The sequence below is a fragment of the Mustelus asterias genome, chromosome 10 (genome assembly GCF_964213995.1).
Source record: "Mustelus asterias chromosome 10, sMusAst1.hap1.1, whole genome shotgun sequence".
Lineage (NCBI taxonomy): Eukaryota > Metazoa > Chordata > Chondrichthyes > Carcharhiniformes > Triakidae > Mustelus > Mustelus asterias.
Window position 1 is genome coordinate 111,572,272 of NC_135810.1, and position 18,577 is coordinate 111,590,848.

Sequence of the window (18,577 nt, forward strand, 5' to 3'; positions counted from 1 at the left end):
CAGAAATACTTGAGAGCATCCCCAAATTGTTTCCACATAGGAACACCACCACCTGGAGGTTCCCCTCCAAGCCCATCATCCTGACTTGGAAACATATGACCGTTCCTTTATAGCCACTGAATCAATGTCCTGGAACTCCCTTCCTAATAGCACTGTGGGTATACCTGCAGTGGAATTCTCTTTCTATTAGCACTGTGGTGCATCCACACCACATGGACTGTAACGGTTCATGAAGATAGCTCACCACTACCTTCTCAAGGGCAATTAGGGACGAACAATAAATGCTGGCCTAGCCATTGATGCCCACATCCCATGAATGAATTTAAAAAGTTATTTTCCTCAGTCAGCTGAAAGTTCATTGGACATGATGGTTAATTTTATCATCCACATCTGCCTTCATCAAGATGAGGCTCTGGAGAATGGAGCTGGAGCAAGGAAAATAGAGAACTGGGTACGTGTGATGAAGCAGCCTTGTTTGACCCCAGTCTTCATGAGCTTAGGTCTGTGCTGATTCAGTAGGCAAGCATCATGGCTTTCATGTCATCATGGAGTAGGCAGAGGATGGCGACAAATTTCTGAGGGCAGTTAAATTTGAGGTGGATAAATCTGCATGATTGAAAGAGTCAAAGGCTTCTGTGAGACAAGAAGAAAAGGCCAAGCACAGCAGTCGGTGCTGTTCACTGCATTGCTCTTGGATTTGAAGCATAGTGAAGATCTATGGTGTCTCTTGATGGCTGAAAACTACACAGACTCTGGAAGGAGCTCTTTGACCACTCAGGAGGTGACTGAGGAACATCTTTGCAATGATCTTCCTTGTGGCAGACAGCAGGGAGACTCCTCGATTGTTACCTCAATCCGAATTGTCTCCATTCTTGAATATACTCATGATGATAGTGTTCCAGAGATCCTGGATTTCTCTTCCGCTAGGAGGTTGTGCGGCTGTGCCATATTTATGCTAGCAATCAAGACAAAATTCACCCACACGTTCTTTCCACTTCAACTGCTGGAATTAAAATTCGATTTTCAAGTTTGCTGACGACACCACCGTAGTGTGTCGGATCTCAAACAATGACGAGACAGAGTGCAGGAATGAGATAGAGAATCTGGTGAACTGGTGCAGCAACAATAATCTCTCCCTCAATGCCAACAAAATGAAGGAGATTGTCATCGGCTTCAAGAAGCGTAGAGGAGAACATGCCCCTGTCTACATTAACGGGAATGAAGTAGAAAGGGTTGAGAGCTTTGAGTTTTTAGGTGTCCAGATCACCAACAACCTGTCCTGGTCAGCCATGCCGACACTATAGTTAAAAAAGCCCACCAACGCCTCTACTTTCTCAGAAGACTAAGGAAATTTGGCATGTCAGCTACGACTCTCACCAACTTTTACAGATGCACCATGAAAAGCATTCTTTCTGGTTGTATCACAGCTTGGTATGGCTCCTGCTCTTCCCAAGACCGCAAGGAACTACAAAAGGTCATGAATGTAGCCCAATCCATTGACTCGGTCTACACTTCCTGCTGCCTCAGCAAAGCAGCCAGCATAGTTAAGGACCCCACGCACCCCGGACATTCTCTCTTCCACCTTCTTCCTTCGGGAAAAAGATACAAAAGTCTGAGGTCACTTACCAACCGACTCAAGAACAGCTTCTTTCCTGCTGCTGTCAGACTTTTGAATGGACTTACATTGCATTAAGTTGATCTTTCTCTACACCTTAGCTATGACTGTAACACTACATTCTGCACTCTCTTGTTTCCTTCTCAACGAATGATAGGTTTTGTCTGTATAGCGTGCAAGAAACAATAGTTTTCACTGTATGCTAATACATGTGACAATAATAAATCAAATAAAAATAAATTCAGATCCATGGAGAAAGAAAGGAGCAATGGAAGAATGAAAAGCAAGATGGTTCCCTCTCTCAATGGTTTCTTTCTCACCTGTCCTATTGCAATTAACACACCTCTTCACAAGGTTTCTCCTTCCATGTTTGCAAGATCAACTCCAGTGCACATATCCTTGGCCCTCTATTGATCATTTATACGGATATTCTTTCTCTCCTTCCCAAACTAAACTGTTAAGTATTTATCCGCAAGTGATCAGTGAGAAGCACAATATAACATCTGACTTTTGGTTACAGATAAAGTACATGAGCTGACCACAGAAAATTCAGGTAGTCAGCTTGTTGGAGTGATGATTATCTTTGCGCCAGCAAGAAACATCTACATTAAGGTTGGAGCAGAAAATCAACTCTATGGTACAAAATGAAAATATATGAAAATAAAATAAAAACAGAAAGGGCGGCACGGTAGCACAGTGGTTAGCACTGCTGCTTCACAGCTCCAGGGTCCCGGGTTCGATTCCCGGCTCGGGTCACTGTCTGTGTGGAGTTTGCATGTTCTCCTCGTGTCTGCGTGGGTTTCCTCTGGGTGCTCCGGTTTCCTCCCACAGTCCAAAGATGTGCGGGTTAGGTTGATTGGCCAGGTTAAAAATTGCCCCTTAGAGTCCTGAGATGCGTAGGTTAGAGGGATTAGTGGGTAAATATGTGGGGGTAGGGCCTGGGTGGGATTGTGGTCGGTGCAGACTCGATGGGCCGAATGGCCTCCTTCTGCACTGTAGGGTTTCTATGATTTCTATGAAAGTGCGGGAAAACCTCAGCAGGTTTGGCAGCATTTGTGGAGAGAAAAACAGCATTAAAGTTTCAAGTCCAATTTGACTTCTTCGGAAGTCTGAAGAATAGCCAAATTGGACTCAGAATCCCTACAGTGCAGAAAGAGGCCATTTGGGCCCATCGCGTCTGCACCGATCACAGTCCCACCCAGGCCCTATCCCCATAACCCCACTGATTTGGCCTCCTAACCCCCTGACACTAAGGGGCAATTTAGCATGGCCAATCAACCTAACCTGCACATCTTTGGACTATGGGAGGAAACCGAAGCACCCGGAGGAAACCCATGCAGACATGGGGAGTACGTGCAAGCTCCACACAGTCACCCAAGCCTGGAATCAAACCCGAGCCCCGGCGCTGTGAGGCAGCAGTGCTAAACGCTCAAAACATTAATTCTGTTTTTCTCTCCACAGCTGCTGTCAGACTTGCTGAGGTTTCCCACACTTTCTGCTTTTATTTCAGATCTGCAGTATTCGCAGTATTTTGCTTTAAGCCTATGTAAAAAATGTAGTCACAACTCAAGAGTTCATCTGAACTCTCTCATGGGCAACTGTCGGGGATCCCACTGCCCCTCAACTGCTGTTTTGCAAAAGAGACCTTAAACAAGTTCCAGTCCAACCTAGTACTTGAATCCATTTCATGCATAGGTCATGTCCAAACATTAGCTTGGCTCTGGCAGAACTCTTAATTTTGTGTTGGAAGGTTTTGTCTTGATGCTCCTTACCGGACGATCACAGAATCAAGTCTAATACTGAAACTCTGCACCACAGAAGTGCTGCATTGCCAGAGATACTACCTTTCAGGTGAGGTAATAAATCCAGGCCTTATCTGCCTATTACAGTGGATTTTAAAACATTTTTTAAACAAGACGAGGCAAATGTTTTCCTGGTGCCATGGCCACCATTCAAATATTGCCACTAAAACAGATAAATTGGTAATTCATCCTAATCCATTTTGTGGAACACTGTCCTACAGTATCAGATTTGCCTATATAACAGCAGTGATTATACTTCACAAGTAGTTCACCTATGAACCAGTTTCGGTCACCCTCCGGTTACAAAGTGGTGCTTCTATCATTGTGTTTCTTTGGTGCTTCTTTCATTAGACAAACAAGCTCATTTGTACACTTGCCACCCAACTTAAGATCCCTTAATTTCTTCCATGGGGTGAAGCGATTTACGCTACGAACAGACTAAATGTTTATATCCACATCAATTTGCCATTAGAATGATTTGATGGTTAACACCTTGCAAAGGTCAATCAACCAACCCATAAATAGTAGATTATGTTTGCTACCACTCAAAGCATAAACTGTTCTCTAAAAGAGGGCTATATCAGGTTGTGGTTGAGAACTTACAGTACTTGCAGGGAAGTTTGAGGGGGCTTTGGAAGCATGGTGGTTTGAACATAAAGTTATATACTACATTTGTAAAGTGTGTGAACACTTGGGAGCACTTGTTTGGCTATGCAATAGCTCTAGTGGGCAAATTAGGTCAGAGTAAGAAGACACAGTTGACCTCGATACATGAGTATACAAATATACATACAAGTATATATTCATAAATAGAATAACAGATGCTTACACAGTGGTAGAATAATTCTCATTCACCAAAGAAACACTTGTTTTTAGAAAAAGTAGCATAAATATGTTTAATTACTAATTATATTACATATTAAAGATCAAATATCAGTCACAATTTAAAATGAACATATCCATGTGTAATTTTGTTCTGGTTTGTCTAAACATGATTTGAAATAGACCATTTGGGAAATATTGCAAAAATCACATCACATGACGAATAAAACAACAAACAGGCAGATGCATTTGAATATTTGGGGAGACACGAGAATGAAGAAAGCAAAAGCATCACGTTCAGCCGGTTTTCTGCCATACTTCCTTCTGCAGATTCACTTTTGGACAACTCTCCCAAAGTACTTCACCACATTGTTTAGAGAATAAAAATATTTTGTCACAAAAAAATCTCTTAAAAGAAATATAAAATGAATTATTGAATCACTGGAGGGATTGCTAGCTCACAATTTTTGAAAATTGGAGTAAATTGATGCCAAAGTGATATAATGATAGAGTAGAGGGGGAATGGGTATTCTTTAAACTGTATTTCCACCATCTCTTTAGAGGTCATTTGAAAGCAGCAGAACACTAGTTGGCATGCCAGCCAATGGAACCAAAGCTTAGGTGTAATTTTTAAACTAAAGCAATCATAAGATGATTGAACTTCTTTAACTCATTCTTAAACGGTTGAGTAGCCAGAAGCAGCACCGCAAGAACCTTGGGAACTCTTTAGCTGTCTATGGTATCATCAGCTCTGGACTGATGGTCGCAGAGGAGAATACAAGGAGAAAGGGAGATTCCAAGGAAGATTTTGGGATGGCAGAGACACTCCAAAGGAATAACACATTGGTGACATATCCCTTAACTTCTGTAAAAAATCTTCCCAACTCATTTGAATACCTCCCCCCCCCCCCTCACCTCCAGCTCCTAACTAATAAAGACACCTGTAGTAAACCATTATTGCAATGTCTGTATTTATAGAGTAGCTGTGTCCTGATGCATTAAAAACAGCTTTCAAATATTAGAGTGTTAGCACATATCTCATTAGACTGGTACTAAACAGGTCAGAAAGTACATGATTAAAGCAAATGCAGCAACTAAATTCTAAGATATTTTTAGATTTCTTCTCCATGTACCAATACGGATGGCACATTTTTCTAACAATAGTGTCAATTGCATAGTGCTTGGTAAGGATACTTTGCCGTTAAACCTAGTCAAAATGACTTCAGTCCCACAAAATAAATCTTGCATCCACTAATCAAAGGTTGATTTCTCAATTCCATTATATTGCAGAAATAACCCACACGGTTCCCTTATTTTTCCAATACTAAAAAGTTGCTAAACTGAACTTTTACATTAGAAAAATTGCCAAGGGAAAAAGAAACTGACCTTGAAAGCTGCATTGATTAAGATGGTATGTTTACTTATAAACTGTTTCCATGCATTTTAAATGGGAAGGTGAGGCTCCACTCAGAAACCTAACCACCTTGAATGAAGTAATATATAGAACACATAAATCAATGTTTTAAGGGTTACCAGAAGAAATTGATTTCACTCTGAACTGATTTTTATTTCATTTATCAAAAGAGTCAGATCAAATGTCACCAGCTCATGATGCAAAAAGAAAGATCAGATGCCAGAATTAATTACTTCACTGAAATAACTTCTACAGTCTTCCCGTCAACTACTGGTTTGATGGCCGCATCTACTTCTACCGTTTTAAATAGCTATAGAGGAAACCGTTTTAACAATTTACAAGTGGACTACAAGTGGACAAAAAAAAGGATGCAGCCCGTATTTTTAAATAATGTGGCTCTGGGTGCGTATTAGTGATGGAGAATATTGGAGATCTTTATTTTTCAGAATTGATAAACAAACCAACAGTATTTTTGGCCAAGTTCTTAAAAAGTCTTTGTTGCTAGCATTTTTTAAAGTTGATTTATCAATGTCATAAGTAGGTTTGCATTAAAGCACAGAAGGCAAAGAGTGGGGGTAAATGGGTGTTTTTCTGGTTGGCGATCAGTGACTAGTGATGTGCCTCAGGGACCGGTGTTGGGACCGCAATTGTTTACATAGATGATTTGGAGTTGGGGACCAAGTGTAATGTGTCAAAATTCACAGATGACACAAAGATGGGTGGAAGAGCAAAGTGTGCAGAGGACGCTGAAAGTCTGCAAAGGGATATAGATAATCTAAGTGAGTGGGCGAGGGTCTGGCAGATGGAGTACAATGTTGGTAAATGTGAGGTCATCCATTTTGGTAGGAATAACAGCAAAATGGACTATTATTTAAATTGTAAAAATTGCAGCATGCTGCTGTGCAGAGGGACCCGGGTGTCCTTGTGCAGGAATCTCAAGGAGTTGGTTTGCAGGTGCAGTAGGAAATTAAGGCGGCAAATGGAATTTTGTCCTTCATTGCTAGAGGGATGGAGTTTAAAAACAGCAAGATTATGTTGCAGCTGTATAAGGTGCTGGTGAGGCCACATCTGGAGTACTGTGTACAGTTTTGGTCTCCCTACTTGAGAAAGGATATACTGGCACTGGAGGGGGTGCAGAAGAGATTCACTAGGTTGATTCCGGAGTCGAGAGGGTTGGCTTATGAGGAGAGACCGAGTAGACTGGGGCTATACTCATTGGAATTCTGAAGAATGAGGGGAGATCTTATAGAAACATAAGATTATGAAGGGAATAGATAAGATAGAAGCAAGGAAGTTGTTTCCACTGGCGGGTGAAACTAGAACTAGGGGGCATAGCCTCAAAACAAGGGGAAGCAGATTTAGGACTGAGTTGAGCAGGAACTTCTTCACACAAAGGGTTGTGAATCTGTGGAATTCCCTGCCCAGTGAAGCAGTTGACGCTACCTCATTGAATGTTTTTAAGGCAAGGATAGATAAATTTTTGAACAGTAAAGGAATTAAGGGTTATGGTGAGCGGGTGGGTAAGTGGAGCTGAGTCCATAAAAAGATCAGCCATGATCTTATTGAATGGCGGAGCAGGCTCAAAGGGCCAGATGGCCTACTCCTGCTCCTAGTTCTTATGTTCTTATTAACATTGCAATGAAGTTACTGTGAAAATCCCCTAGTCGCCACACTCCGGTGCCTGTTTGGGTACACTGAGGGAGAATTTAGCACGGCCAATGCATCTAACTAGCACGTCTTTCAAACTGTGGGAGGAAACCGGAGCACCAGGGGAAACCCACGCAGACACGGGAGAATATGCAGACTCCTCACAGACAGTCACCAAGCCGGGAATCAAATCCGGGTCCCTGGCGCTGCAAGACAATAATGCTAACCATTGCGCCACCGTGCTGCCCGGTTGCACATTTCCACAGTTACTTTTAGAGATGACTATCTGAGTTTTAGGTTCAGGTAGGTAAAAAAAAAAGCAGATTTTTTGAGATAGATTTTCTATGATGTGCTGCGTCATTTGCAGTTAAATAGCCCAAAAATCATTAAGATGCCAAAGGCTATTTTACACAAGTGTAGAATGAGGGAAAAAAAACATATGGCTCATGGATAGATGTTTACAGAAATATAGATCCACAGATCGAAGGGAAAACTCAGATTAAATGATCTTTAATCACCAAGATACAGCCCCACAACAATTTACCTATCTCTTTTACAGCACTGACTTCATGTCTAATGAAAACACTTCTGGCTTCCTCCAAATGAGCAAAATGCGAACGATAACTGAGGTATTTAATCTTTAGTTCACACCTGTCCCAGATATTTAATTAGCTCCTTTTGTGAAGGAGTTATGTCCACACAGAACCAAATACTTTTGTGAGAATTCTATTCCACATGTGCCATTATTCCCGTCAGTGCAGCTGAAAGTCTATCAAAGTTCAGCTCTGCTCGAGGATTCTTCAGTTAAATTTGTGCTTTGTAATCTGTGCTCAATCAAATGTCAAATGGTCTTCTCATATCTACATCTATAATCTGAGCATTTTGTAGACCCCAATCGTATCCCACATTACCTCAACAAATTAAAATCGAATTACACCTGCAAGTCACTCATATCCAAGAGCAATAAAGTACAGAATTCTCCTGGTCACATTGCCTAAAATATTTTACAAACTATTTCAAATTTATTGCTTCTGACAGAATGGAACAATTTTTGCTCGTTTAACCAAATATTTTTGACACATCTCAGCACCAGTTTACTTTTGTCGGAAAAAAGTTGCATTTATGTAGCATCTTTTACATCGTCAGGACAGTCCAAAGAATTTGAAGTACTGCCATTGTTGTTATTTTGACAAAGAAATCCCACAAACAACATGCATTTATATAATACGTTGAACATGATAAAAAATCCTAGGGCAATTTACCAGAGGATTACAAGGGGACATTTGACACCAGAGCCACAATGTAGGTCAGCAAAGATAGGAGTGATGGACGAACGGTTGGTGTGCGTTAGGCCATGGGCAGCAGAACACTGAATGAACTCAAGTTTATGGAAGGTAGAATGTGGGAGATTGCCCAGGAGTTAATAAAGGCATGAAGGTTTCAGCAGCAGATGAGCTCAGAAACAGCAGAATCTTGAGATGTTTCTGAGGTAGAATTAGACGGTCCTGGTAAAAATATCTGGTCATTTTAAAGTCAAATAGCAGTTAAATCAGTTTGGTGGTGTTGATTGATAATGGGTCTTCTCAGACATTGGGCGAACATCCCTTTTCTTCTTTGAATGGAATCTGCCATATCATCTTTCACCTCTGCTTCAAGAACCTGGCAAGTCCCTTGTGTAATGTTTTACCTGTGATTACCATCGACTTGGAAGCAGTATAGTAAGGAATATTTGTAATGTCTTTAAAACGTCTGTGGAATCTGTAATTGTTTTTATGAGTGTTTGGAAAGATCTTTTAAGAATTTGCATCATATGTAAAGGGATTAATTGTAACACTCTTGAAATACTGATCCATGTGACATGGCAACCCTTCATCTGGAAACAGGGGGGAGCGGCACGGTGGCACAGTGGTTAGCACTGCTGCTTCACAGCTCCAGGGACCTGGGTTCGATTCCTGGCTTGGGTCACTGTCTGTGTGGAGTTTGCACATTCTCCTCGTGTCTGCGTGGGTTTCCTCTGGGTGCTCCGGTTTCCTCCCACAGTCCAAAGATGTGCGTGTTAGGTTGATTGGCCATGCTAAAAATTGCCCTTAGTGTCCTGAGATGTGTAGGTTAGAGGGATTAGTGGGTAAAAATATGAGGGGATATGGGGGTAGGGTCTGGATGGGATTGTGGTCAGTGCAGACTCGATGGGCCGAATGGCCTCTTCCTGTACTGTAGGGTTTCTATGATTACCAACAGGAAGAAAGTTAAGACAAAAGTTATATGGCCAAACATGAGAAGACAGACAAAGAAGCGACTAATGTAAAGAACAAAGGAGAGATGCAGGAGATGCGAGAATAGAGAAGGCACATTTACATAGAGATGTGACTTAACCCAGTTAAATAGAACAAAAAGCTGAAGATAGGGTTAGAATAGGGATTCGAATTTGGACAGCTTTACTGCTGCTGCTTCAGTTTTGTCAGAGCAAACTTGAGCATTTAATGGGGTTTATTAAAGGATTCAGATAAACGAGTCTTTGGGGAATCTTTGCCACTATGACTATAGTGAACCTAGCTTGATTAATAAGGGGACCAAGGGTTATGGGGAAAAGGCAGGAGAATGCGGATGAGAAAAATATCAGCCATGATTGAATGGCGGAGCAGACTTGGTGGGCCGAGTGGCCTAATTCTGCTCCTATGTCTTATAGCTAAGGAGGGTCTACAGGCCTGTGCTATCCAGGTCACAACTGTCTCCAGGGGCTTCAGGATGGAATAGCACTGCCAGTGATTGTGGCTTGAGGGCTGAATCAATTGAGTGGGTAATTGAGAGATCCTACCCATCAGAGGCTGAGTTGGAGCACTTTGGAATTGCGCATGGTGCTACAGATTTGAAGTGGGTGATGCTAGTCCTTGTGTAAAATGTACCTTTGTTGTAAAACTATTTAAAATGATTCTAAACTTATTTAAAGTATCATTTACCTGTTAATGCATGTTTAATTTGAGTTGGTTCTGATTTGTGTTAAAGTAAAAGTCACATGAAGTAAAATCTTGCTGTTAATTTCTTCATTTGGAGGTTGAATAGTAAATTTGGTATTTTAGTTTACAGTTTCCCCACAGGGACCATGACACTTTCAACAATGCACACTTCAGTACTGCATTTAAACACAGTCAAGGTTACATACGCAATTCCTCGGTGATTTGATTTATTCATAGAAATCATAGAAACCCTACAGTACAGAAAGAGGCCATTCCGCCCATCGAGTCTGCACCGACCACAATCCCACCCAGGCCCTACCCCCATATCCCCTCATATTTTACCCACTAATCCCTCTAATCTATGCATCTCAGGACACTAAGGAACAATTTTAGCATGGCCAATCAACCTAACCCGCACATCTTTGGACTGTGGGAGGAAACCAGAGCACCCGGAGGAAACCCACGCAGACACGAGGAGAATGTGCAAACTCCACACAGACAGTGACCCAAGCCGGGAATCGAACCCAGGTCCCTGGAGCTGTGAAGCAGCAGTGCTAACCACTGTGCTACCGTGCCGTCCTAAAAGGTCATCATTAGACTTTTAATTCCAGACTTTTTATTGAATTCAAATTTTACCATCTGCCATTGTGGGATTTGAACCTGGGTCCCTAGAGCCTGGGTCTCTGGATTCTAGTGACAATACCACTACGCCACTGCCTCCCCATTATTATTGTCACATATTATTGTCATATGTATTAGCATACAGTGAAAAGAATTGTTTCTTGTGCGCTATACAGACAAAGCATACGGTTCATAGAGAAGGAAACGAGAGTGCAGAATGTAGTGTTACAGTCATAGCTAGGGTGTAGGGAAAGATCAACTTAATGCAAGGTAGGTGCATTCAAAAGTCTGATGGCAGCAAGGAAGCAGCTGTTCTTGAGTCGGTTGGTACGTAACCTCAGACTTTTGTATCTGTTTCACTACGGAAGGAGGTGGAAGAGAGAATGCCTGGGGTGCTTGGGGTCCTTAATCATGCTGAGTGCTTTGCCGAGGCAGCAGGAAGTGTAGACAGTCAATGGATGGGAAGCTGGTTTGTGTGATGGATTGGGCTACATTCACAACCTTTTGTAGTTCCTTGCAGTCTTGGGCAGAGCAGGAGCCATACCAAGCTGTGATACAACCAGAAAGAATGCTTTCTATGGTGCACCTGTAAAAGTTGGAGAGAGTTGTAGCTGACATGCCAAATTTCCTTAGTCTTCGGAGAAAGTAGAGGCGTTGGTGGGCTTTCTTAACTAGTGTCGGCATGGGGGGACCAGGACAGGTTGTTGGTGATCTGGACACCTAAAAACTTGAAGCTCTCGACCCTTTCTACTTCATCCCTGTTGATGTAGACAGGGGCATGTTCTCCTCTACGCTTCCTGAAATCGATGACAATCTCCTTCGTTTGGCTTTAATGTGGCTTTATTGACAACTGCTGACTCAAATCTTTAAGCGAATTTAAACAAAAAAACAATTCCTTGCCACATCTGTTTATTCCCATACCTTCCCTGTTCCTAGTTTAAACATGCACCTGCCATGTTTAGCTTATTTGTTCATCTCTTGGATTGTTGTTCTTGTTATATTCGTCAGCTTGGCATCAGCAGCAAATATGAAAAAATTTACTCTTCTCCAAAATATTCATGCATAACCGTGAAATATTAACAGACGGGCAGAACAGAATTCTATTTGTTACTGCTCTTTTCTCGTTTGTCATCACTTTATGCTCATCATTGCTACGTCACTTAACAGTTCAGCTAGTGAACTTGAAAGTATTTCAATTTTAAAATACGTGCTTGAAGAATGTTAAGTTTTTTCTAAAAAATTCCAACACAACACCCATGACATAGCTGTCTTCCACAATATTTCAGTTACCCTTCCAAAGAACGTGCTCAACACGCCCTGATTATTCCTTACAGCATCTGTGTCAATGAACATTGGTACCATTCCACAAAATGCTTTGAAAACATACAAGTTTAGAATAAAATGCAGCACCTGTATCAATGGAATGAAGTCCTCTTGCTCTAAGTAACTACATCCAGGCTTTGCCAGAAGATATAGGAATTTAGATGCATCATCATGGCAGTTTTGCAAGATCCTACAATTTTTAAGAAGAAAGATATTTGTTTTATAAATATATAAACTTTTTTTTAGGTGGGGGAATTCTTTCTATCACATCTCATGTGTAATTAAGTAAATCAGTCGACTTCCTAGCCTCAAAACTGGAAATCATTTGCATGCTTTCTCCATTCTTGGTTGGGAAACCGGATGCTCTTCCTCATCATAAGCCATCTGCATAAATGTGAATGCACCACACATCTCTCTCTCTCTGTCAATCTTTCCACACCTGACGGTGTATAGGTCAGACTTTCATCTGTTTCTGTGACTAATTATTCGTAGAACAGGCTGTTATAAGCCAGGGGCTTATAGCTTGAGGGGTACTACACCAGATCAAGCATAGCCACGCTCTCAGACAAACTAAGGGACAATTTGGTGCAGCCAATCCACCTAGGCTGCACATTTTTGGACTGTGAGAGAAAACCTGAACACTTGGCGAAAACCCATGCAGACACAGGGAGAAGATGCAAAAGCCACACAGACAGACACTCAGGTCTGAAACTGTGAAGCAGCAGAGTTACCCATTGCACCACCATGCTGCTTCATGTACCACACATAGCAAGCATAAATGACAATAGTGGAGTCATTGTTCATAAGTATTTCCCTCAGTCACAAGGCATGTGAAAAATGTAGACCTTCCTTACTCTCTTTCCAGCCTCCACTATATGATGTGCAATTTGAATTATCATAGTGATTTTCCCCTGCTCTTCATAGGTAGAATTTTTAAAGTTTCCAGTAGGGTAGAATAACAAGTTTCTGACTCCTTCCCTAGGTAATCAAGCACAAATGTCAGAATATCAATCTATGGTTACAATCCGTGTTATTGAAACTTGACCAGTTGTCTTCCACAAGTATTTTTAAGTTTAGAATAAAGTAGAAACAACTCTTGTATAATATATTCTATCTATGCCTTTTGATGCATCTTTCAACCTTCTGTTCCTGCCTTAGCTTGGTGGATTAAAACTATAACGTAATGTGGCACTAAGACTGAAAGACCACGAAGGTCCTAAATTTTATTTATAGTCACTTTCAGCTGAAGCTTTGGGCAGCTCCTAAAGTATTCTCTGGTTAGCGGGACAAAAAAAGTCATGAGCCCACCATTTGCCATATTGCCCATTAATAATTACATTCCAAGGAGCTAGATAAGAAAAGGATACAAGTGCATAAAATTTGGCTAGGATGCATATAACCCTATGGTTGAAGACACCCGTTATGTAGAGTGACATGAAAATGGTCACCTGAGGAGGATAATGTGGGACTGGAGTTATTAGATGAACACTGGCATGATATCATCCGGGAGAAATAGAAAGAACTGTACTCTCATTTGGTGGAACCATCTACCTTGCCACATCTGGAGCTTGTCACGAACCATTACTCCTTAATTAGACAGCTCGAATGCTATATTTTTAAAAACTTCGACAGAAAAAGATCCCACTCTCAAAGATGGTTACTGGAACTGAGACATTGGAATTAAGATGCAAATGATGTGGTAGAGTCTGATTTCAATTATAGCTATAAAACTTTAAATAGTTTTAAAGGTGGGGGGAGAAAGTAATTCACATATTATAGAGCATGCTAACAGGCATGCTGATTAGAGCATGTTCATTTCATACAGAAACACATGAGATAGGAGTAGGAGTAGACCATATGGCCTGTCTAGGTGCTCTGCCATTCAACACAATCATGGTTGATCTTGTCCTTTGAATTCACTTCCCCAGTAATCCCCATATCCCTTGATTCCCTGAGACACCAAAAATCTGTCCATCCCAGCCATAAGTATAGTCAACAATGGAGCATCCACGACTGTCTGGGGTAGGGATTTCCAAAGATTCACAACCCTATGAGTGAAGAAATTTCTCCTCATCTCAGTTCTAAATGATTGTTTCAATTTTGGAATAACCTGAGGACAAAGATTCAAAAGGTTTAAAACACCCCAGTAAAAACCACGTAAAAGTTGCCAGTCTCAAGACCAAATGAAATTGCAACTTTCACCTCAATGACAGCCCCCAATTATGTTATAAATTTCCTTGAACTATTCACATTCGTGAACGTGTAATAAGATTGGTGAGGTATTTTACAACTAGATAAACTGAGAAATTATCAATTATAAAATTAGTGTGATGTTTGATTTTATGCCAGCTGCGACGTATTGTTACTAATGCAAGATGGTTGGTTATACTTTAATTTAAGATAAAACAGAATGTCCTAGAAAGGGGGATGAAAATCCTATTGAATCCTTCCCAGAGGCAAGCCGATGTGATCTGGTTGTCATGGGGACAGAGGCCCCGGTTGAAATCTATAGAAGTTCAAGTGTCAGTTTTCACACCTTGACAAAAGAAAAGGACAGCTGCTCTTTCTGGACACAGATTCTCAGACCAACAGAGGCCTGGGGAGGAAGACCAGAAGCAGCCGAGGGAAAAGCTGTGTCTGTATTAACCACTAAGTAGAATGCTGGTGAAAATGTTTGAAGAGATGAAGTTTGTAGAGATTTAAAGACCGAGTAATTGCCAGAAGGTGTCTTGCTGCTGGAAAACTGTTTAATGATAGATTGAGTGAAGGGACTTTTAAGAATTGGAAGACTTGTTGTGGTGGGGAAGGACTTCTGTTGGAAAGCCGTCAGGAGTTTGGAACTTTATGTACGAGACTACATATCTGCTGATTGTGCTGTAATGTATTAAGGTGGCGGGAGGCTTTTGGTTGCGTTAATCAGTTAATGGGAAGGTACCTTTTCTTAGTTTATTGCATTAGTTGCCTCTTCAATGATGTTCAGATGAGGTTGATTTTAGTTCATTTGTTACAGTAAAAGTCTTAAAACGTGAAATCTTGTGCAATTATTTCCATTGGGAAATTCATCTCTCTTTTTGAAAAGTTATCTATAGGGGATTCCAACATTGAGTTGGTGTTAATTGAGACACCATTTGACTGAAAGTTAAAAAATGTTCAACTAATTTTTCCTCTTCAATATCGTTCAACTTCAAATCCACAATCTTCCACAGAAGCAAAGAAAATTGATACCAGTGGTTTTACAATTTTTGTTTACTTATATGACCTCAGCTTTGAAGCTCTAGTTTCAACTAGTTTGTTCAGTAGCCGTACTTCATAGGGTGTTACATGCTGTATATTCTATTTGCTGCTTCACTAAAAACACCAAACTGAAAATTAATTTAATATCTGGTGTGGTTGTTTTGCCCCACAAACTTTGTAATTAACGTGACTCTAAATATAAGTTTGTTCAATAAAAGGAAGTAACAAACCCAGTTACTACTCAGGATGGAATAAGATGCAAGAGAGTAAACACTTACTTTCTCCACGTTGCGACAAACTTGTGAACAGAGACATATCCTGTTCTTTCTCCACCAGCAGCACAAAATAACGGGGCTTTCCAATACAGAGGGCAGTCACAAACCTTTCAAGACAGATGATAAGTCAATCATCAGACAAAGAACTTCAATTTACAGCTGCAGAAATGTTAATTAAAGTGAGGCAAATAGTAATGCAGCAAAGATAAAATAACTGGGATTTTCACAGTAACTTTATTACAATGTTAATGTAAGCCTGCTTGTGACGAATAAACAAACTTTTACTTTTACTCAGCTGGTTGGAATTTTCTGTTCTCATCCATGGTGAAAATCATTGTGGGCGAGAGAAAATTTGACTGACAAGGAATTTCCAATCTCACAGTGGACGGCACTGGAAAATCCCAGCCTCATCGTCTTTGGCCTTCTATGTTGTTCCAGTGAAGCTCAGAATAAATTTCAGGAATAAAACCTCATTTTTCTACTCAGCACTTTGCAGCTCTCCACCCTTAACACAAACTTTAACAATTTCAGACTTTATTTGCTATTCTCATTTTCTCTCCAACAGTGTGGGATTAATATACTGGCATTTCTGGAAATGAAGGAAAAATGTGTTGCTGAGGGCTCAGGATGGGGAGTTCTCCATTAGAACTCCACTGTTGGGGTGCTATGTGTTATGTATGTTGGGGCATGCCCCTTTAAGAGAATGAGTCAGGTGACCTAGGACCCAAGCCCCACCTTGGGTGGAGCTTGCCTGGGCAGTCTTGTGTTGACTGTGCTAAATGTGAGTTGTGCAATAAAAACTGTTCCGTTAGTTTAGAAACATAGAAAAACTACAGCACAAAACAGGCCCTTTGGCCCCACAAATTGTGCCGAACATATCCCTACCTTTTAGGCCTACCTATAACCCTCCATCCTATTAAGTCCCATGTACTCATCCAGGAGTCTCTTAAAAGACCCTATTGAGTTTGCCTCCACCACCACTGACGGCAGCCGATTCCACTCGCCCACCACCCTGTGTGTGAAAAACTTCCCCCTAACATTTCTCCTGTACCTACCCCCGAGCACCTTAAACCTGTGTCCTCTCGTAGCAGCCATTTCCACCCTGGGAAAAAGCCTCTGAGAGTCCACCCGATCTATGCCTCTCAACATCTTATATACCTCTATTGGGTCTCCTCTCATCCTACGTCTCTCCAAGGAGAAAAGACCAAGCTCCCTCAGCCTATCCTCATAAGGCATGCCACTCAATCCAGGCAACATCCTTGTAAATCTCCTCCGCACCCTTTCAATCTTTTCCACATCCTTCCTGTAATCAGGCGACCAGAACTGAGCACAGTAGTTTACGATCACTGACCTTGTGGTTTTTTGTTAGTCTTCCATATCAGATCTCAAACATAATAATATGCAATCTTGGTGTTGACCTGCTTTTTTTCTTCCACCAGTCTTGCACGGTACTGAAGCCTATACTGGTTTTCCTGACTTTCTATTCTAGTTATTTCTGTTTAGCTACTCACATCTTGTGTGTGTGTGACCGGTAAATGTCTAATCTTTCATACTGTGCCTCCTTTAATCTTCTGCCATTTAACCATCTCATCTTGTCCAAGAACCTCACAGATCATTCTATATCTCTACCCCAATTGATTTTTTCCCCTTTCACTTTTCCCATGCTTTGCTCCTTTTTAAATGCAAATTTATAAAATCCATTAGCTTCAAATTCATGAAATCCTGAGCAATGGCCAAGAACTGAAACGTTCTGTTTTCTCAGATGCTGCCTGACCATCTGAGTATGTCCAGACTTGCCGGGCATTTCCAGCATCTGCCGTACTTTGTTTTTAAACAATTTATACAGGAAAAGAAAACTATTTGCTTCAGGTTTATATTATACTGAATTGAGTTGCATGATTACAATTACAAAGGGAACTATAGGTATCAATACTATCTTTTAGCTATCTCTTGTTACTTATTATTTCTTTGTAAAAAAACCAACAGCTAACATTTGGTATAAGGTCTTTTAAATAATGTGTGTAACGAACAGTAAGCTGAAGACAGCACTGAGCACATTCTTGGGGAAATTATACATTAAATGCCTTCTCTCTAGATGAAGTTATTTTACATTTTAGCACTGGTAAGAAAGTGTCAGAAAGATACTGGTACGTGAACAGACATTTGCCATTACAATACCAGGGGGCATACTTGGCAAATCAGTGGAATACATATGCATTCCGGGGGATACTCAAGTGTATCAGAGATTTGGAAAAAGTAAATGCAAAAATCAGGACAGAATCAGGTGAAGCATAAACAGTAGGGATGGCAGTATATACACAAATCATTTGTTAATTGTTTTATCTTTGCCAATTGTATTTTTTATATTCTTACACATAATAAGAAAAGTACATACAAAGAAACACAAAGAAAGACCTACAACACTGATAAAACATCTCAGTAAGAGTTTTAACAACACCAGGTTAAAGTCCAACAGGTTTATTTGGTAGCAAATGCCATTAGCTTTCGGAGCGCTGCTCCTTCGTCAGATGGAGTGGATATCTGCTCTCAAACAGGGCATACAGAGACACAAAATCACGTTACAGAATACTGATTAGAAGCCTTCAACATGTCATTGATGAAGATGAACATCTCGCCAAGGCCATCCCCACAACCCCACTTCTTGCCTTCAAACAACCGCACAACCTCAAACAGACCACTGTCCGCAGCAAACTACCCAGTCTTCAGGAGAACAGTGACCACGACACCACACAACCCTGCCACAGCAACCTCTGCAAGACTCACAGGGCTTAGGCGGTAAGGGCGAGGCAGGGTAAGTTATTTTTATCCAAACCTATATAGGAAAAGGGTAACTATGAATGATAGGCCAG

The 18,577-nt window shown here is 41.0% G+C and overlaps 1 protein-coding gene across 6 annotated transcripts in view; it reads right to left on the reverse strand.

Moving 5' to 3' along the window:
• Nucleotides 1–18,577, reverse strand: part of ppp2r3b (protein phosphatase 2, regulatory subunit B'', beta) — a 134,550-nt gene that overhangs the window by 40,140 nt on the left and 75,833 nt on the right. For all 6 annotated transcript variants that reach the window (XM_078222470.1, XM_078222471.1, XM_078222472.1 and 3 more), the window contains 2 exons: nucleotides 15,711–15,814; nucleotides 12,286–12,388 (listed from right to left, as the gene is read on the reverse strand). In XM_078222470.1, the coding sequence (XP_078078596.1) occupies nucleotides 12,286–12,388; nucleotides 15,711–15,814 (207 nt within the window). The remainder of the gene's footprint in view (nucleotides 1–12,285; nucleotides 12,389–15,710; nucleotides 15,815–18,577) is intronic.